Source organism: Jaculus jaculus, chromosome 21 (genome assembly GCF_020740685.1).
Source record: "Jaculus jaculus isolate mJacJac1 chromosome 21, mJacJac1.mat.Y.cur, whole genome shotgun sequence".
Taxonomy (NCBI): Eukaryota; Metazoa; Chordata; class Mammalia; order Rodentia; family Dipodidae; genus Jaculus; species Jaculus jaculus.
Window position 1 is genome coordinate 5275020 of NC_059122.1, and position 21288 is coordinate 5296307.

At 44.0% G+C, this 21288-nt stretch overlaps 1 protein-coding gene across 1 annotated transcript in view; it reads left to right on the forward strand.

Annotated features, from left to right (window-relative positions):
* Nucleotides 1-7045, forward strand: part of LOC101614664 (protein zyg-11 homolog B) — a 53148-nt gene extending 46103 nt beyond the window's left edge. The window contains exons 9-14 of the mRNA XM_045139236.1: nucleotides 1744-1905; nucleotides 2017-2064; nucleotides 3102-3299; nucleotides 3403-3455; nucleotides 5899-5996; nucleotides 6765-7045. Of these exons, the coding sequence (XP_044995171.1) occupies nucleotides 1744-1905; nucleotides 2017-2064; nucleotides 3102-3299; nucleotides 3403-3455; nucleotides 5899-5996; nucleotides 6765-6955 (750 nt within the window). The 3' untranslated portion in view covers nucleotides 6956-7045. The remainder of the gene's footprint in view (nucleotides 1-1743; nucleotides 1906-2016; nucleotides 2065-3101; nucleotides 3300-3402; nucleotides 3456-5898; nucleotides 5997-6764) is intronic.
* Nucleotides 7046-21288: the final 14243 nt, after the last annotated feature.

Consider the following 21288-nt stretch of genomic DNA (forward strand, 5'->3'; position numbering starts at 1 on the left):
ACCAGTTGTGGTGGTGCCCACTGGTAGGAAATTGCTGAAGAGGCAGAGGCAGGAGGATTAGGAGAGAGAAAGAAGCAGAGAGACAGTTCTTCAGTTCTAGGGTTTGAAGCATTGTCTCTTAATGTTTAGAAGATATCAATAACCTTGTTTCGGTATGTTGTTGGTAAATGTTTCAGTTCTGTTCATAATTTCATGAAGTGGCCCCTTGAGCATTCTACTTAGTGATTAGGCTTTTTGTGTTTGTCTGTGTTGACAGTTTGCTTAAGCAATAAAAGGTATAATAAAAAAATAATAATTAAATTAAAGAAAGAAAATGGAAGCTATATCAGGGTCAAACACTTACACCACCTTGTGTATCTAGCTTACATGGGTTCTGGGGTAATTGAACCTTGTTCCTCAGGCTTCACAGGTAAGCACCTTGACTGCTAAGCCATCTCTTCAGCCCCAAGTTACAAGTTTTAATGAAATACTTGAATCTGCTGGGCATGGTGGCACATGCCTTTAATCCCAACGCTTGGGAGGCAGAGGTAGGAGGATCATCATGAGTTCAAGGCCACCCTGAGACTACAGAGTGAATTCCAGGTCAGCCTGGGCTACAGTGAAATCTCACCTTGAAAAACCAAAAAGAAAAAAACATACATTCAAACTACCACAACCCAGATACCACAGAAACTGAGTGTGGTATTGTATTACTGCATGCTTTAATCCCAGCACTTGAGAGGTTAGGTGCTTAAGAGTTTTAAGATCAAAATAAAATACAAATTTTAAAGAAAGAGTTGTGTGGGCTGGATAGATTGCGTAGTGGCTAAGGTGCTTACCTGCAAAGCCTAAGGACCCAGGTTCGATTCTTCAATACCCATGTAAGCCAGATGCATGAGGTGGCACATGTGTCTGGAGTTCATTTGCAATGGCTAGAGGCCTTGGTACACCCATTCTTTCTCTTTCTCTCCCTCCCCCTCCCTTCCCCCCCATCTTTCTCTCTCTCTAATATATATATTCATACATACATACACATACAAGTATATCTCTGCCTCTTTCCCTCTCTGTCAAATAAATAAGATGTTTATACAAAAGGGGGGGGGCAGGAGAGATGGTTTAGTGTTTAAGGCACTTGCCTGTGAAGCCTAAGAACTCATGTTCAAATCTCAAAGAAAGGAAAGAAAGAAAGAACAAAAGAAAAAAGGAAGGGAAGAAGAGAAAGAATAAAATCTAGGCATGGTGTAGCACGCCTTTATTCCCAGCACACGGGAGGCAGAGGTAGGATCGCTGTGAGTTCAAGGCCAGCTTGAGACTACATCGTGAATTCCAAGCCAGTCTGGGCTAGAGTGAGACCCTGTTTCGAAACCTCCCCACAAAAAATAAGGTGGAAGAGATGGCTTAGTGGTTAAGGCACTTGCTTGTGAAGCTGAAGGACCCAGGTTCAACTCCCCAGATTCCACATAGGCCAGATGCGCACAGTGACACAAGTGTAAAGCCATACGTGCGTGCAAGGTGGCTCCTACCTCTGGAGCACGATTGCAGTGGCTGGAGGCTCTGGTGTGCCCATTCTCTCTCTCATTAAAGAAAAAGGGGGGGTCCAGTCTGTTGCGCTTGCCTCAAAATAAACAAAGAAAGAAAACGACCTGTACAGAAACTGCTTTGAGCTATGAGGCTAGTCCCCCCTGGACCTGAGATTTTTTTTGTAGGACTCTTACGTGAAAACAGCTCCATAACGAAACCTTCATTCCGGCTCCTTCCCTTCAGCAACTCCTTCAAATAGTGAAGCAGAAAACCAACCAGAACTCGGTGGACACCACGCTGAAGTTTACCCTGAGCGCCCTCTGGAATCTCACGGACGAATCCCCCACGACCTGCAGGCACTTTATTGAAAACCAAGGGCTGGAGCTCTTCATGAGGGTGCTCGAGGTCAGGATGGGTGTCTCACGTACATCCAGACACGGATGTCCTTAGGCATGGAGTTACCGGTGTTTGGATTCTTCAGACAGTGACAGGTTTCTCCTTCTTTCTTTCTTACAGTCTTTCCCCACTGAGTCATCCATTCAACAGAAAGTTCTAGGACTTTTGGTAAGTTACCAAATATTCCCTGCAAAATTCCAAGTTCTTATGAGGGCATACATTGAAAGTTGCTGCCATGTTATTTGTGTACAGACAATGACATTGGAAAATACTTTAAAAAAAAAATTAAGGGCTGGAGAGATGGCTTAGCGGTTAAGCGCTTGCCTGTGAAGCCTATGGACCTCGGTTCGAGGCTTGATTCCCCAGGACCCACGTTAGCCAGATGCACAAGGGGGCGCACGCGTCTGGAGTTCGTTTGCACTGGCTGGAAGCCCTGGTGCGCCCATTCTCTCTCTCTCTCTCTCTCTCTCTCTCTCTCTGCCTCTTTGTCTGTCTGTCACTTTCAAATAAATAAATAAACATAAAACAAAAAAAAATTAAGATTTAGCCAGTGATTGTGCCGCATGCCCTTAATCCCAGTACTCCAGAGGCAAAGGTAGGAGGATCCCCGTGTGAGTTTGAGATCAGCCTGTGCATCCGGTTCAAGCGGGATCTGGAGAGTCGAACATGGGTCCTCAGGCCTCGCAGGCAAGCGCCTTGACCGCTAAGCCATCCCTCCAGCCCTGTGTATGTATGTATGTATGCATACTGTCTTTCTGTCCTTCTCTGACTCTCTTTGGAGCTCTTCCCTCTTCAGTCTCTGTTGCAGGGTTCTAGTATTTGTCCACCCAGACCTATGAGCAAGACACCCGCTCAGTGCATCAGAGCCTCAGGGCGCGTACCACAAAGAAAACTGCCCTGTTTGCGTACTTCCCCTCCAAGGCCACCGGGTGCCTCTTGGTGTCCAGTGTCCAAAATGGAGAAATTGTTCTCTCGGCCATTTCCTATACGTGCCACTTCGCCTCCCACACCTTTTCTTTCTTTCTTTTTTTTTGGTTTGTCGAGGTAGGGTCTCACTCTAGCCCAGGCTGACCTGGGATTCACTCTGTAGTCTCAGGGTGGCCTCGAACTCACGGCGATCCTCGTACCTTTGCCTCCCGAGCGCTGGAACGAAAGGCGTGCGCCCCCACGCCCGGCTCTGCCACTCCTTTTCTTCCTCCCCCCAGAATAACATAGCCGAGGTGCAAGAGCTGCACTCGGAGCTCATGTGGAAGGACTTTATAGACCACATCAGCAGCCTCCTGCACAGCGTGGAGGTGGAGGTCAGCTACTTCGCAGCCGGCATCATCGCCCACCTCATATCCAGAGGCGAACAAGCGTGGACGCTGAGCCGGAGCCAGAGGAACTCCCTTCTTGATGACTTGGTAGCATCGTTTGATCATTTCCCGGAAGAATGCGCTTATAATAAAAACATAAATAAATATTGTAACCTCTTCCATTTTGTCTTTTTTTTTTTTCTTCTTCCAGCACTCAGCTATTTTGAAATGGCCAACTCCAGAGTGTGAGATGGTGGCATACAGGTAATTGTTTTTTTTTAATTGTTCATTTTTATTTATTTGAGAGTGGCAGAGAGACAGAGAGAGAGAGAGAAGGGGAGAATAGGCACGCCAGGGCCTCCAGCCACTGTAAACGAACTTCAGATGCGTACACCACCTTGTGCATCTGGCTAACGTGGGTCCTGGGGAATTGAGCCTCGAGCCAGGGTCCTTAGGCTTCACAGGCAAGCGCTTAACCGCTAAGCCATCTCTCCAGCCCCATACAGGTAATTTTTAACACAAATTTCTTTTTTTTTTTTTTCCTAAGGTTGGGTCTCGCTCTAGCCCCTCTGGTCCCAGGCTGGCCTCAGACTCACAGTGATCCTCCTACCTCTGCCTCCTGAGTGCTGGGATTAAAGGCATGCACTACCACGCCCGCTTCATAATTGTCCACAGCAAACCAGCGAGCTGGTCATTTTTTCTTGCCTCAGTGGTCTCCTGTGAGATGTATCATCTTTCCTTCATACTTTCTGTCATAGTTCTGGCTTTGATACTAGATGCCTATAACCCCAGCGTGATAAGGCTAAAGCAGGAAGAATGCAAGTTCAAGGCTAGCCTGGGATGCAGGCCAAGCAAGACCTTATCCCTGGGGGCGGGGGGAGTATTTTTTTTTAAATTTTTATTTATTTATTTGCAAGCAGAGAGAGAAAAGACAGAAGAGAGATTCAGAGAGAGAATGGCCACGTCAGGGCCTCCAGCCACTGCAAATGAACTCCAGAGGCATGTGCCCCTTGCGCATCTAGCTTACGTTGGTCCCAGGGAATTGAACCTAGGTCCTTTGGCTTCTCAGGCAAACACCTTAACCACTAAGCCATCCCTCTAGCCTGGGGTAAAAAAAAAGTGTTTTGTTGTTGTTGTTTGAGGTAAAGTATTTTAACTTAATTTTCTGCCATCCATCATTTATTCATCATTCCTCCCTTTATTACATTTACTGAAGTCCCAAGGATTTGTTCTAGTCTCTTGAAATTTAAATACGGCCTTGAGGGCTGGCATTATAGCTCATTTAATACACTGCTTGCTGTCTGCAGAGCCACCTTCTTTTTTTATTCCTTTTTTTCAAGGTAGAGTGTCTCTGGCCAGGGCTGACTTGGAATTCACTATGTAGTCTCAGGGGTTCCTTGAACTCACAGTGATCTTCCTACCTCTGCCTCCTGAGTGCTGGGATTAAAGGCATGCACCATAATACCCTTTGTGTGCCTTTTAAGTCCCCCCCCCCCCTCAATAATTGGCCAGTCTGGTTGGGTCTAGAGTGATGACCTTGCTTTGAATAAACAAAAACAAAACAAAGACTTTTTTCTTTTTTTTTTACATTGTTCTAATCACCTTAAAAAATATATTTTATTTACTTATTAGAAAGAGAGAGAGAATGAGTGCGCCAGGGTCTCCAGCCACTGCAAACGAACTCCAGACACATGCATCACCTTGTGCATCTGGCTTACATAGGTCCTGGGGAATTGAACCAGAGCCCTTTGGCTTTGCAGGCAAAGGCCTTAACTGCTAAGCCATCTTCTCCAGCCCTTTTATGTACCAAGCCATGTCTCAACAGGACTTTTCTAAAATAGCTATAAGAATAAGATGTTCTATTGCTCATTTGTATTAATCTAGAAAAAGCATGAATTTTCTTAAATGAGGGATTTAAGAATCACTGCTTAGAGCCAGGCATGGTGGCACTTGCCTTTAATCCCAGCACTTGCGAGGCAGAGGTAGGAGGATCGCCGTGAGTTCGAGGTCACCCTGAGACGACAGAGTGAATTCCAGGTCAGCCAGAGCTAGAGTGAGGCCCTACCTCAATACAAACGAACAAACAAAAGGGCTGGAGAGACGGCTTAGTGGTTAACTCATTTGCCTGCAAAGCCAAAGGACCTAAGTTCAGTTCTCCAGGATCCACATGAGCCAGAGGTACAAGTTGGCGCATGGATCTGGAGTTCGTCTGCAGTGGCTGAAGGCCCTGGCACGTCCATTCTCTCTCTCTCTCTGCCTCATTCTTTTTTTTTTTTTTTTTTTTTTTTTTATTGTTTGAAAAATAGTTTGTAGACCATTTTATTTAAATATATGAACAACCAATGGGCTACTGCAATCCAAGTAAACTCTTCACATTTAAGAACCTTTGTGAAGTGTAGTAAGATAAAGTAAGACTGTTGGTCTTTGTCTGCCTCATTCTTTATCTCTGAAATAAAAAAAAAAAAAAAAAGAGAAAAAGAATCACCGCTTAGTAGGAAAAGATGATGACATCAAAATAAAAGAGACTAATTGAGACGGGGAGGGGATATGATGGAGAGTGGATTTGTGAAGGGGAAGGCAGGGGATGGAGGGAATTATCATTTATTGTCTGTAATTATGGAAGTTGTCAATAAGAAAAGAGTCACTGCTTAAAACAATGATGCTATGAATAAAATGTAAATTTGTTTCTTTTCTTTTGAACATTTAGGTCCTTCAATCCGTTTTTCCCACTACTTGGCTGTTTTACAACCCCCGGAGTCCAGCTGTGGGCAGTTTGGGCCATGCAACATGTCTGCAGTAAGAATCGTATGTGTCAAAACTAGAGCTGTGGGTTTGTCTAAAAATTAAATCGCAGCCAGGCGTGGTGGCACACACCTTTAATCCCAGCCCTTGGGGGCAGAGGTAGGAGGATCACCATGAGAAAAAGAGTGAAGTCAGGGGCTAGAGAGAAACATGGAAAATGTGCTCTCAGAAAACCTGAGGATTTCCAGGTACAGTGGCGCACGCCTTTAGTCCCAGCACTCGGGAGGCAGAGGTAGGAGGATCTCCGTGAGTTCGAGGCCACCCTGAGACTCCATGGTGAGTTCCAGGTCAGCCTGGGCTAGAGCGAGACCCTACCTCGAAAAACAAAAACAAACCAAAATACTTACAATTGGTCTCACGAAAGGAGGAATTCTTCAAAGCTTTGCAGATTAACGTTTTTACCTGTTTTCATACTGACCAGCAAGTGACATGATACTACTTGATAAATGCCACTATAATGATATTACGTCTATAGTACAAGGCCCATATGGAAATAATATATAACTGGTAAACAAATACAGCTGGCTATGTGGACAAGAAAGTAAAAGAAATCAAGACCACAAGGGTCTTATTTGGAAGGGGAGGGATTGAGGTAGGGTCTCACTCTGGCCCAGGCTGACCTGGAATTCACTACGGAGTCTCAGGGTGGCCTCGAACTCACACTGATCCTCCTCCCTCTGCTTCCCGAGTGCTGGGATGAAAGGTGTGCGCCCCCACGCCCGGCTGCACCCCTGCCTCCCCTAAGAGCGTCTCTCTCCTGGTCTCTTTCAGCGTCACGGTACTGCAGCATGCTGATCGAGGAAGGGGGGCTTCAGCACCTCTACAACATCAAGGAGCACCAGCAGACCGACCCCCACGTGCAGCAGATTGCCGTGGCCATCCTGGACAGTCTAGAAAAACACATCGTGCGCCATGGGAGGCCGCCTCCCTGCACAAAGCACGCCCAGGCCAGACTCAACTGATAGCCACGGGTGATGGGATGAGTGAACAGAAATCTCCTCTGTGGTCGATTTGTCCGTCCGGGGCTATCTTAACGTTCTGCGGCGTTTTGTTTTGTGGGGTGGGGGTGGGCGGGGGGCTTCCTATGGTAAAGAGTCATATGATCAGGTGCGGCTTGATCTCTACAGTACTGCCCATGTGAACAGTCTCTTTAATTGTCTTGTGATTTTGATTTTTATTCTTTTTTTTTTTTTTTTTTTTTTTTTTTTAAATAAGGCAAGAAAGGTCTCTCCTTCATTTATTGCCTTTTAGGAAATTTCCCACATCTTTCAGTGTTTTGCAACTCCACCTGTACTTGACACTCTACAATTTTATGATAACTTTGATAACGAACCTTCAAGGCCAGACTCCTCTGGTATCCGAGAGTCCCCCCCACCACCCCTACCCCCGCCCCTTCCCATTGATCTGCAGCCTCAGATGAGCTGTTGATTGCGAGTTGTGAATTTGACCCCGCTTCTCTATAAAGCGCCCTAATGGGAAGATGGTGCACTGGAAGACAGACGATTTAGGGGAACAGAACTTAAAGACCTGCAAGCTGCTTCCGTGGTGTATAGTTTTCCATCGCAACCGCGGACTGTTACTACAGCCTCCCTAATTCTCTACCCGTCCTATAATTGTACAAATGTGAATTTAAAAGAACAAACCATGCCTTCGGTTACCACTGGCTCTTCTTTTCCCTTTATCACCAGACGATTTCGTTCAGTGGAATAGATACCGTCCACGGTGTTGCCTGCTTTAGTTGAAATGCATCAGCAAGTTTTGGCATGAAAAGTTAACTTTGGGCTAGGTTGTAGCTCAGTGACTTAAGTATTTGTGAGGCCCTGGGTTCAGACTTCAGCACTAAAAACAGAAAAAGATGTTAAATTTCCGTCTGTTGATATATGTGTTATCTGCTGGGTATAGCGGCTCATGCTGTAAACCCAGTGCTCAGGAGGCTGAGACAGGAGGATTACCATGAGTTTGAGGCCAGCTTGGCTACATATTGAGTTCCCCGGCCAGCCTGGCCTACAGAGCACAATCTTGTCTCAAAAAAAAAAAAAAAAACCAGAAAAAAAAATAGTGTGTATCTTCACTGTGTGTCCGTGTTAGAAAAAGTAGTTCACCTGTCACTGCCAAAAACCGCAAAGAATTAAGACTATAGTGACTTTTTAAAATGTAATCTAGTTGAGTGGGTTTAGGGAAAAGAGTTTTTTTTTTTTTAATATTTTATTATTTATTTATTTGCAAGCAGAGAAAGAGAATGAAAGAGCGGGAAATGTCACGGCCAGGGCAAACCCACCTCCAGATACAATTGCCCTATTTGTGCATCTGTCATTATGCGGGGACCAGGCAGGCTAAACCCAGGCCAGCAGGCTTTGTAAGCAAGCTGAGCCATCTCTCCAGTCACGGAAAAATATTCTCAGTAGATTATTGTTCCAAATATCTGCAGTTCCTTTAAGAAACATGATACAAAAGAGTAAAGAATCAAAGCCGGGCGTTATGGCACAGCGCCTTTAATCCCAGTACTTGGGAGGCAGGAGGATCTCCGTGAGTTCGAGGCCACCAGGTTGTCCTGGGCTAGAGCGAGGCACTACCTAGAAAAAAGCACAACCGAATTTAAAAAAAAGATAGTGAAGAATCAGTTTTCCTTATATTGGCAGGTGCACTTGGGAGACAGCAAGTCATTTGTTTACACGTAAACAAGTGCTTGAGGCTGAGGCTGGAGGATTGCTACAAGTTCAAGGCAGGACTGCACTGCACAAAAATTTGTGCACAAAAACAAAATTTGTCTTTGGCACACACATTCAATCCGACAGCACTAAGATCAGAGAAGCAGGAGTTCAAGGCCAGCTTGGGCTCCATGGCCAAACAAATGTCATTTTGCAAGTAAGGTTAATCTACAATGTCAGATGACCACATGTTCTCCATATATGAGTTAAGATGTTGCCAATAGAGATTTTAAATGACTCAGAAGTAGTTTAATTCAGAAAGGAGCTAGTTTAAGCTGGGTGTGGTGGCAACACACTTGTAATGCCAGCACTTGGGAAATGTGGGCAAGAGGATGATGAGTTTAAAGTCAGCCTGGGCTCCATTCAGAAAGAGAGGGGGAGGGCTGGAGAGATGACTTAGCAGTTAAGCGCTTGCCTGTGAAGCCTAAGGACCCCAGTTCAAGGCTCGATTCCCCAGGACCCACGTTAGCCGGATGCACAAGGGGGCGCCCGCGTCTGGAGTTCGTCTGCAGTGGCTGGAGGCCCTGGCGCACCCATTCTCTCTCTGTCTCTCTCTCTCTCTGTGTCACTGTCAAATAAATAAATAAAAATGAACAAAAAAGGGGGGGGGACTAAAAACGTAAAGGAGACAAGGAACTGGTTTATTAGTATGCTAGTAACACTTCTGACAAATTTCTTAGCACTGTCAAAATAATTAGACTTGAATTTTTGGATTTCCTTCATAGGCATGAAAACTCGTTAAAGAAAACACATTTATGGGATGATTAAAAGCAGTATTAAATTATGGTCCAATTCCGATTTAATCCGCTTACAGCATTTTTTACAAGTATACAATGAATGTTCACTTGACCTGTTGCTTCGCACCCATAACCCCAGCACTGGGGAGGCTGAGGCAGAATTTTTGCAAATTTGAGTCCAGCCATGGCTACATAGATGTAACTCAGAGAACAGCAGCAAAAAAAAAAAAAAAGAAAAGAGAGAGAGAGAGAGAGAGAGAGAGAGAGATGAAGTTTCACAGATTAAGTTTATTCCAGAAGGAAAATGACTTCAAACTTTTGTTTAGTCTTGTTGCCTTTTCTTTCTCAATTTTCATGTCTGAGACAAAATTCAGATAAAGTAGGATGGACGTTTTACGAAAGTTATTAGCATTGTTGCCCATTCTACGTGTGTCGAGTGTACCGAAGGGAAACCTGTCTGAGAATTCTGACCACTCGGTGTGGGAGCGCTCATCAAGGTAGGAGGATCACCAAGTTCCAGGTCAGTCTAGAGCTCTCTTGTAAGCTACAGTGAGACCCTGCCCGGGGAAAAAAAAAAAAAAAGTAAAATAAAATATAAAACCCATTATTCTGCCTCACTCAATCTCTTGAGTGCTGGGATTATAGACATGCATCACTATGCTCAACTCAGGGTGATCCTCTTGTATTTTTGATTTTAGAGAGAGGGAGAATTGGCACACCAGGGCCTCAGCCACTGCCATCGAACTCCAGATGCTTGCGCCACCTGGTGGGCACGTGCGACCTTGCGCTTGCCTCGCCTTTGTGTGTCTGGCTTACATGGGATCTGGAGACTCAATCATGGGTCCTTAGGCTTCGCGGGCAAGCGCCTTAACCGCTCAGCCATCTCCCCAGCCCTTGGGGGGGGGGAGGGTGGGCAATGATCCTTAAAACTGTGTTTGTCATCAAGGCACAGATCTGTGAGGACTAGAATTTGGCTAAAATATAGTTGAGGTTAGGAGGCACAACTGGCTACAGTCGAATCTCTGAGGCCTCTTTTTTGTTAATTGTAGACCCAAATGTTTTGCAGGTGATGCTTCCAAGGCTACCTTTCCGTGGCTTAGGGGAGCTCTTCTAAGCATAGTTTAGACCAGGACTGCCTGACTTGTGGCTCAGAGTACTAGTGTGCTCAGATGCTGTTAAATACCATTCGATCAGTCCAGCAGCAGCCACAAAGATCGCGTCTATTAAAAGTAAGTGGATGCACAAGACCCTGGGTTCAATCCCCCCCCCCCAAATAAGGAAAATAATTACCCTTTGTAATTATATTGATAGATGCTGGTGTCATTGAACTAAGAAAACAGAAAACAAAGGCATCAAGTTAGTTTTGTCATAGTTTTTATGCTTTAAGAAGTTGTTTTTCTCAGTTGGGTTTGGTAGTGGCCCCGCCCCCTTAATCCCAGCACTGGGGAGGCAGAGGTAGGAGGATCACTGTGAGTTCAAGGCCACCCTGAGACCACAAAGTGAGTTCAGAGTGAGACCCTACCTTGACAAAACCAAGGGTGTAGCTAAGCTCAGTGCTGGAGTTGGTGGCTACTCTCCTTGAGTCTCAGAGTTCAATCCAATTAAAATTTTTTTTTTCTTTTCAATTATAAAAAATAAAAAATCAAGTAGTGATATGGAGTTAACTTACCTTCTAGCCAACGGTATAGTATCTACCCATCTTACTTGAAGATTTTTAATTTATTTATTTGAGAGACACATGCACCACCTTGTGCATCTGGCTTACTTGGGTCCTGGGGAACTGAACCTGGGTCCTTAGGTTTTATAGGCGATTGCCTGAACTGCTAAGCCATCTTTCCAGCCCATTTTATCTTTTCGTTACAGAAAAGATTCGTGTCTCAACCATCTGTCCCCGAAGACCACTTTAGGGAGTTTCTCACACGGTGTGTTCTTTTGTTGACCCGTTTCATTCCTAGTCACTTTTGATTTTAATTTTTCTTCTTTTTTTTTAAAACTATTTATTTATTTGAGAGAGACAGAGAAAGAGGCAGATAGAAATAGAGAGAAGAAATGGGCACTCCAGCCACTGCAGACGAACTCTAGACCCATGCTTCACCATGCGCATCTGGCTAACGTGGTTCCTGGGGAATCGAACCTGGGTCTTTAGGCTTTGCAAGCATGCTCCTTAACCACTAAGCTATCTCTTCAGCCCCAATTTGGCTTTATTTTTTTTCTTTTTTGGATTTTCGGGGTAGGTTCTTGCTCTACCCGTGCTGACTTGGAATTCAGTATGTAGTCTCAGGGTGGCCTCACAGGTAACAGTGGTTCTTCTACCTCTGCCTCCTAGGTGCTAGGATACCACCATACCTGGCTTAATTTGGCTATTTTTTGTTGTTGCTGCTGTTTTTTTTTTTTTCCCAGGTAAGATTTCACTCAAACTCAGTAGTCTCAGGGTGGCCTCAAACTCATGGCAATATTCCTATACCTCTGCCTCCTAAGTGCTGGGATTAAAGGCGCGCACCACCACGCCCAGCTTGTTTGTTTTTGTTTTTTGTCTTTTTTTTTTTTTCCAGGTGGGGTTTCAATTTGGCTATTTATTTTTGTAGGGGTGGGGGAATTTATCTTGGCTTACAGACTCAAGGGGAAGCTCCATGATGGCAGGGGAAAATGATGGCATGAGCAGAGGGTGGACATCACCCCTGGCCGAGATCAGGTGGACAATAGCAACAGGAGAGTGTGCCAAACACTGGGAAGCTGGCTCTAATACCCACAAATTGGCTATTTCTTTGTTGTTTGTTTTTTTGAGGTAGGGTCTCACTCTAGCGTAGGCTGACCTGGAATTCACTATGTCATCTCAGGGTGGCCTCGAGCTCAAGGAAATCTTCCTACCTGTGCCTCCCGAGTGCTGGGATTAAAGGTGTACATTACCAGGCCTGGCTAAATTGGCTATTCTACTCATGGCTATTTCTAATCATGCTGTGTATCTAGGTAGCATTGATCTGTCTTTGATCATATTTTCCCTTTGATCACAAACATTGGATATGCCAAATTGGGGAAAATGGATGAACAATAAATTTGGCTTACCTTTTTTTTGTTGTTGTTTTGTTTTGTGATGAAGTCTTATATAGAGCAGGCTGGCCTTAAGGTCACTATGTAGCTGATCATGACCTGGAACTATTAGTCTTCTAACCGCTGCCTTTAAAGTGCTAGGATTTTTCCTGTGCATCACCACACCATCTGTTTTTGTTTTTGTTTAACTTATTATTATTTATTTTGAAAGAGAGAGAGAATGGGCGCACCAGGGCCTTCAGCAGTTGTGAACGAACTCCAGACACGTGCGCCCCCTGTGGGGCATGTGCGACATTGCACGTTTGCGTCACCGTGCTTCTGGCTTATGTGGGACCTGGAGAATCGAACCGCAGGCAAGAGCCTTAACCACTATGGCATCTCTCCAGCCCTGTTTTTGTTTTTGTTTTTGAGATACAGGCTGGCCTCAGATTTTTGCCTCCTGATTTCTGAGGTTTCATAGTCAGCTCAGCTTAGTGGTTTTATTTTAAATATTTTTTTTTTTATTTATTTGAGACAGGGAGGGAGGGAGAGAGAGAGAGAGAGAGAGAATGGGTTCTCCAGAGCCTCTAGCCACTGTAAACGACTTCCAGATGCATGTACCACCTTGTGCATCTGGCTTATGTGGGTCCTGGGGAATCCAACCCAGTTCCTTTGGCTTTGCAGGCAAGCGCCTTAATTGCTGAGCCATCTCTCCAGCCTGGTTTAGTGGATTTTTAAAAATATTTTTTTTAATTTTTATTTATTTTTTTTTTTTTGGAGACAGAGAAAGAGGCCAACACACTCACACAGACAGAGAGAAGGGGTGATTATGGCTGTGCCAAAGCCTCCCGCCACTGCACGTGACACATGCCACTTTGTGCATCTGGCTTTATGTGGGTACTGGAAAATCAAACCCAGGCTGTCAGGCTTGGCGCCTTTAACCTCTGAGCCATCTCTCCAGCCTTGATTTAGTGTTTGTTTTTTTTTAAATTTTAGAGATAGAGATTCAGCCACGGCCATGGAACTCCAGACGCTTGCGCCACCTAGTGGGCACGTGCGACCTTGCGCGTGCCTCACCTTTGTGCATCTGGCTTACATGGGATCTGGAGAGTCGGACATGGGTCCTTTGGCTTTGCAGGCAAGCACCCTCATTGCCAAGCCTTCTCTCCAGCCCCAATGTGGTGTTTTAAAATGCATCCCTTCTCCCTGCAGTCCCCAAGGTTGTGGAGAGGTAGACTGACTTGTCCATGGTGACACACTCCTCATCCTTCCCTGCCATGGTATATACGTTTACATTGCTTGGCGGTTGTGACAGAAGCAGTATTATCGAGCCGAGGGACAGGTTGCGGGCCGTACCGCACTGTCAGCTAATACTTAGAGCTTTTCGGCAGTTTGAGATGGTTTTCTGCACTTAACTGGACATTGGCCGCGTGTTGAGACATTTCTAATTCTCACTGTTTAACTCACGAGGTGTTCCTTAGAGAAGTGATGCAGAGCTGACCTATGTCTAATCAGGAGAGTAAGTATGAGAGAGAATGTGGCTGCTTGGGTTTTGAGTGAGGGCTTAATGTTTCATGGACTTTGCATTTGCCCTGTGCACGCCATGGTAATGTGTAACGCATTCCTTGGTTTCCAAATCTTAAACCGAGACACTGCGTTGACTGAGGACTTCAGGATAAGTTATGCAAAAAAGCCAATGCAGGGTGTTTCTTTTTTTTTTTTTCTTTTCTTCCCCCAAGGCAGGGTCTCACTTTAGCCCAGGCTGACCTGGAATTAATTTATGTAGTCTCAGGGTGGCCTCGAACTCATGGCAATCCTTCTACCTCTGTCTCCTGAGCGCTGGGACTAAAGGTGTGTGCCATTGCCACACCTGGTTTATTTCTTTTTTTGTTGTTTGTTTGTTTTGTTTTATTTTGTGTTCAAGGTAGGGGATCACGCTGATCTGATATTTACTATGTAGTCTCAGGATCCTGAGTTTAAGGCCAACGTGGCTACATATACCATCTAAGGAAACATATTGCAGCCAGATGTGGTGAGGCACATCTGTAGGCTGAGACAGGAAGCTCACCTAAGGCCGTGAAGCCTAAGTTCAAGACAAGCCTGGACAACCTAAGATCCTATCCCAAAAATTACTGTCTTAAAAATATTTTTTATTTATTTATTTGCAAAGAGAAAGAGAGAATGAGCATGCCAGGGCTTCTAGCCCCTGCAAACAAACTTTAGATTCATGTACCACTTTGTGCATCTGGCTTTACATGGGTACTGGGGAATTGAACCCTGCTCATCAGGCTTTGCAGGCAAGCCTTAACTGCTAAGCCAGCTCTCCAGACCCATTAAGAAATTGTTTTTTGGTTGTCTGAAGCAGGTTCTCACTGTAGCCCAGGCTTTCCTAGAACTCATTCTGTAGTCCAGGCTGGCCTTAAGCTCACAATTCTCCTGCCTCAGCATTTGAGTAATGGGCATACCCCACCATGACTCCCAAATTCTGTTTTCAAAACAAACTTACCAAGTTGTTTTGTGGTAAACCATAAATCAAGTTCACTAGTAGGCTATGCTTGACTTTGGGCTTTCTGTACAAAAAACTTCAAATTAGGTTCTTTTTTTTTTTTTCAAGGTAGGCGTAGGCTGACCTAGAACTCACTCTGTAGTCCTAAACTAACCTCGAATGTGCTGGGATTAAAGCTGAGACATTTTCATAAAAAAGATTTTTAGAGCATTTTTCTCTAAAAACACGATAATGTTATATCAAGATTTGTACTCTCAGATAATCTGCAACAATAAAATTTAAAAAAAAATCATAGACTTAGCTGGGTGTGGTGGCACATGCCTTTAATCCCAGCACTTGGGAAGCAGAGGCAGGAGGATCACCCTGAGTCCCAGGTCACCCTGAGGCTGGGCTAGAGTAAGACCCTTCCTCAAAAAAAAAAAAAAAAAAAAAGAGAGAGAGAGAGAGAGAGAAGGGGAAAAAAAAATCACAGACTTTAGCTAGGTGTGATGGCATGCACCTTTAATCGCAGCTCAGGAGGTTGAGTGAGATAATAGGATCAATGTGAGTTCAAGGCCACCCTGAGACTATATAGTGAATTCATGGTCAGCCTGGGCTTACAGCAAGACACTACCTTGAAAACCCAAAAAGAAAAAGAAAAAGGAAAAGAAAAGAAATGATTGACTTTTATTTTATTTATTTATTTTAATATTGGCTTTTAATCCCAGGACTCAGGAGGCTAAGAGGCAGGAGAACCTTAAATTCAAGGTCAGCCTGGGCTATGTATAGAAAGACCCTGGGCTCCCCCCCCCAAAAAAAAATTCCACATGCGCACACACACACACCACATGCAATAAATAAACAAATGAATGAATTAAATAAATCCCTTGACTTTCGTAGGCTGATTCCTCTTGTCAAATCCTCACTGGCTTGTGAAGGCAACAAAAAGTGTCTTTTACTTGAATTGCGATAATGTTTTTATCTTCTTTGAGGGGTGAAAAAAAAAAACGGTTGGAAAATGTAATATGTATATATAGCAAAGACTTGATGATCTGGGCGGAAGGCACTGCTCAGTGGGAACGTCCTGTACATGAATCATGCTGTGTATTCAAACAGAACATCACTTAAGTATTCATATGTGTATAGATGGTTTGGATTTTTTCTTTTTTGCCTAAATAAATGTTATATGTTTTATGTCTTACTACTTTGGCTCTAGACTTATTTTTCTTTCTTTCTTATTTTACTTTTATTTATTAGAGAAGGAGCAAGAGAATGGGCCCAGGGCCTCTGGCCACTGCCAACAAACCCCAGACACACGTGCCATGGTGTACAGCTGGCTTCTGTGGGTCCTGGGGAATCGAACCTGGGTCCTTAGGCTTCACAGGCAAGTGCCTCAGCCACTAAGCCATCCCTCCAGCCTTGATTCTAGCTAGAGGTTGTTGTTTTTTTTTTTTTTAGAAAGAGAGATAAAGCAAAAGAGAGAATGGACACGCCAGGGCCTCTAGCCACTGCAAACAAATACCAGATGCATGTACCACCCTATGCATCTGGTTTATGTGGGTACTGAGCAATCAAACCTAGGTCCTTAAACGTCACAGGCAATGCCTTAACCACTAAGCCATCTCTCCACCCCCCGTTTTTTATTTTACTTTTTTTTTTTAATTTTTGTTTAAGTATAAGGATGGACTTTATTTTTTTTTTTAAGTCTTTTAAGGACTACAAATTAGAAAGTAAAAGTAGATCACTACACAGATATCTAGTCAGTACATTTTGCCTGTGCATAAACCTTTATCATCATTCATTCAACAAATTCACCCCATTTAACAATGTTTTTCAGTTATAATGCTAAGGTTATTATGCCTTTATTTCAAACTGTATTACATGTTATTTTCTCAAGGTGAACTTTTAAATACCAAACTCTTAAGAATGGCACCTTCAAATGGGGTAATTTCCCTTCAGTCTCTGGTGACATTATTCTAGGCTATTTTCTTTTCCCAATTAAAAAACCCTCAAGATAAGCCTTTCCACCTGAAAATGTGGCTGCATTTTTTTTCCCTACTTTCCTACATACAGATAGATAGCAACAAGATGAAAATTAAAAGGCAGCTGTTAAAATAAATGGATTAATCATCTAAAAGAAATATTTGGCTCATGGCAATTAAAAATGGCAACTAGGTATGTTTATAGGCAGGCGCTTGAGTCACTACTGGAGGTTGAAAGAATGAAGCCAGTCAAGGACAACCAAATGGGGACAGCTATCACTGCCCTTTTTCGTTACAATAGGAAATGGCATCCTTAGACCCATTAGAGCATCCTGATCGCCCCAACATTTCCACAAATTTTGATGGGATTTCCTGTACTCACACTCAAGAAGTCCTTTCTTATCAATCTATGTGTTCTGAGTATAAAATGCTTGTGTGGAAATGTCTGTTTGTTTCACCTGGAAAGATACAAACTGAACATAAAAGCTCCTCTGCTTCCTTTGTTCTCCAGGACAGCGAGCAAACAACTGAAGTTACATACATCTGGGATTCAAAATGCAAGATAATGTCAACACATAGGCAAATGTTCCAGATACTCTGGATTCATGTTATGAATTCATTATGTAAGATTTTCATTGGTGAATAGGGCTCTGGACATACCAATTATCACACAAATCATTGCCTTTTGAGACTGGATACTTTTACAGTTTAATTTGCAAACAGAACTTTTATAACAAATAATTTTTAACCAAATCATATCTTGAAAACTGTTTATATATAGAAAACCCAGGGATTGAGGAAGGCCTTAAATTATATTATTACAGTAGAAAATACAGGAGGTAGAAGATAACTGAAAAAACTAATGCAACATTAGATTCAAATCTTCTGTAGCTACTTTAAACATGGTTTCAGGGCTGGAGAGATGGCTTAGCAGTTAAGCGCTTGCCTGTGAAGCCTAAGGACCCCGGTTCGAGGCTCGATTCCCCAGGACCCACGTTAGCCAGATGCACAAGGGGGCGCACACGTCTGGAGCTCGTTTGCAGAGGCTGGAAGCCCTGGCGCGCCCATTCTCTCTCTCTCCCTCTATCTGTCTCTCTGTGTCTGTCGCTCTCAAAGAAAGAAAGAAAGAGAGAGAGAGAGAGAAAGAAAGAAGAAAGAAAGAGAGAAAGTTAAAATAAAATTTGCCATGAAAGCCCTTACATCATGCTTGATATAGGGAGGTAGGAAGATGTAAGAGCCAGGACATGTGAGATATGACATTTTATCTACAACCCCGTTTGCTGTACTGAGGACGTGACTCCAAAACTCAGTCACCTTCTTCTGCTTCTGACTCAGTTTCTTTTTTTTTTTTTTTTGGTTTTATGAGGTAGGGTCTCACTCCTCACTCTGGTCCAGGCTGACCTGGAATTAACTCTGTCATCTCAGGGTGGCCTTGAACTCATGGCGATCCTCCTACCTCTGCCTCCCGAGTGCTGGGATTAAAGGCGTGCGCCACCACGCCCAGCTTGACTCAGTTTCTTCTTCAGCATGTTTGAGCCATTCTGCGAACTTGAAAAATTTCATTCGCTCAAGGAAGACACTTTTCCCCTTTGCAGCATGTGCATCTTCATACCACTTCAGAACAGGTTCTTCACTCAAGACTTCTTTTTTTTTTTTTTTTTTCATTTTTTTTTAATTTATTTATTTGAGAGCAACAGACACAGAGAGAAAGACAGATAGAGGGAGAGGGAGAGAGAGAATGGGCGCGCCAGGGCCTCCAGCCACTGCAAACGAACTCCAGACGCGTGCGCCCCCTTGTGCATCTGGCTAACGTGGGACCTGGGAAACCGAGCCTCGAACCGAGGTCCTTAGGCTTCACAGGCAAGCGCTTAACCGCTAAGCCATCTCTCCAGCCCAAAGACTTCCTCTTTATAAAAAAAAAAAAAAAAAAGCACCACTATTTTCTGGAATGTTGTCATAGCAATACTCCTGAATCTTCAGTAACAGAGTCAGCTCAGACTGACCTTGAATAGTAAAAGCAGCAAGTGTATTACTTCAAGTGCTTGATGGCTTGCTGTGCTACAAGCTCTTTTTTTGCTCCATTCCACAGTGCTCATTACACTAGACCAGACTATGCCAATGACAACCGGTTCTGGGATATTGTTTTTCTTCATTTCCTCCTTCACATATAAAATTTATCATATATAAACAGAAAACTTTTGGATCTGGGAAGGGCCTTGAATGTCAATCTCATTCTAAATAGGCCAACTGCTCAGGAGATGAGAGGGAAAGATATTCTGGTCTATCCACTGTACTGCTCTAAAATCACCAAAAGTTATCTTTATTTTACTTTTTAAATATTTTGTTTTTATTTATTTGACAGAGAAAGATGGAGAGAGAGTGAGAGAATGGCCACGCCCAAGGCCTCCAGCCCCTGCAAACAAACTCCAGATACGTGCACCCCCTTGTGCATCTGGCTAACATGGGCCCTGGGGAATTGAATCTGGGTCCTTTGGCTTTGCAGGCAAATGCCTTAACCACTAAGCCATCCCTCCAGCCCTTTTTTAAATTTAAAATAAAGTGTTTTTTTTTTTGAAGGTAGGATCTCATTCTAGCCCAGGCTGACTTGATATTCACTATGTAGTCTCAGGGTGGTCTGGAACTCGTGGTGTTCCTCCTATCTTTGCCTCCCAAGTTCTGGGATTAAAGGTGTGCACCACCACACTGGGCTGCAGACATTTAAATTTTTGGGTTCCCATTTGCAACAACTGCATCCTAAAGCTGTGGAAGTTTCTAATACTAGAACATTTTCATTCATTAAATGTTAGAGGCAGGCATGGTGGCACATGTCTTTAATCCCAGCACTAGGGAGGCAGAGGTAGAAGGATCACTGAAAGAAAGAAAGAAAGAAAGAGAGAGAGAGAGAGAGAGAGAGAGAGAGAGAGAGAGAAAGAAGAAAGAAAGAAAGAAAGAAAGAAAGAAAGAAAGAAAGAAAGAAAGAAAGAAAGAGGGAGGGAGGGAGGGAGGGAGGGAGGGAAGGAAGGAAGGAAGGAAGGAAGGAAGGAAGGAAGGAAGGAAGGAAGGAAGGAAGGAAGGAAGGAAGGAAGGAAGGAAAGAAAGAAAGAAAACCAACAAAAAAACCCATGTTAATTATGCTTAGAGAGATGGACACATGCATCTAGCCTTACACATCCCATCTGGGGAATTGAACTTGAGTGGTCAGGGTTTGTAGGCAAGCTCCTTAACTGCTGAGCTATCTCCCCAGCTCACATTTCTTCTTTATTATATGAAACTATGTCTGGGCATGCTAACACGTGCATCTATCGAATCGTGTAATCCCACCTTTGGGAAGACAGAGGCAGGATGATCTAGAGTTCAAGGTCATCCTCAAGTTCAAGACCAGCGTGGACTTCATGATATTAGGTAAAATCAATGAGGAGTCATACCATTCAGTGACATCATTTGTTGTTTTTTTTTGGGGGGTGGGTTTGGAAGGTTCTGAAGGAGGATAGAAGAAAGCTAGTTTTTTTTTTCTTTTTCTTTTTTTTTTAAGGCAGTTTCAATTAGGGATTGAGGCTCAAAGAGAATCAGGAGTTTGCCACCCCATATTCCACCTCTCCCTGGAACAAAACCAGAACTCTTGACAAAAATGAAGAACTTGCCAGGTGTGGTGGCACCACATCTTTAATCCCAGCACTCGTGGGAGGCACAGGTAGGAGGATCGCCGTGAGTTCGAAGCCACCCTGAGACTACAGAGTGAATTCCAGGTCAGCCCGAGCTAGAGTGAGACCCTACCTGGAAAAACCAAACAGAAAAAGAACTCGTGTCTGATTGAGACCTATCTAGAGCGCCCCCTGCTGTCCAAAGTTTACTCTGCTACCTGAGTGGGCTGATCCTCCAAATTTACTAATCAATCAGGTCTTCCCCCTTACATACCTGAATCTAATGCTATAAGATGGGCAGCCTTCCAGCCCCTCCCTCTCTTTTCTCATCCAGCCCCCAGGTGTGTGTGTCTCCCCAGCTTTTACCCTTGAACACACGAATCTGGCCTTCACCCCTACCCAGAGGGAGGGCATAGCATTATTTTTTATTTTTTTGGATTTTCGAGGTAGGGGCTTTCTTACTCTAGCCCAGGCTGACCTCAAATTCACTATGTAGTCTCAGGGTGGCCTCGAACTCACAGCGATCCACCTAAATCCGCCCGGCTGCACTCAGCAGTTTCTGTGGTGTCCTTTAAAGCTTCCCCCAAGGAACCGAGAATGGCTCCTTTCTTGCCTGCCTGTTGAGAATTGACAAGCATGTTTTTGTTGCTCATCTCCTTGAGGATGAAGTAAATTCCTCTTCCGATATTGAGTGCTTTGAGGCTGGCTTCATCCA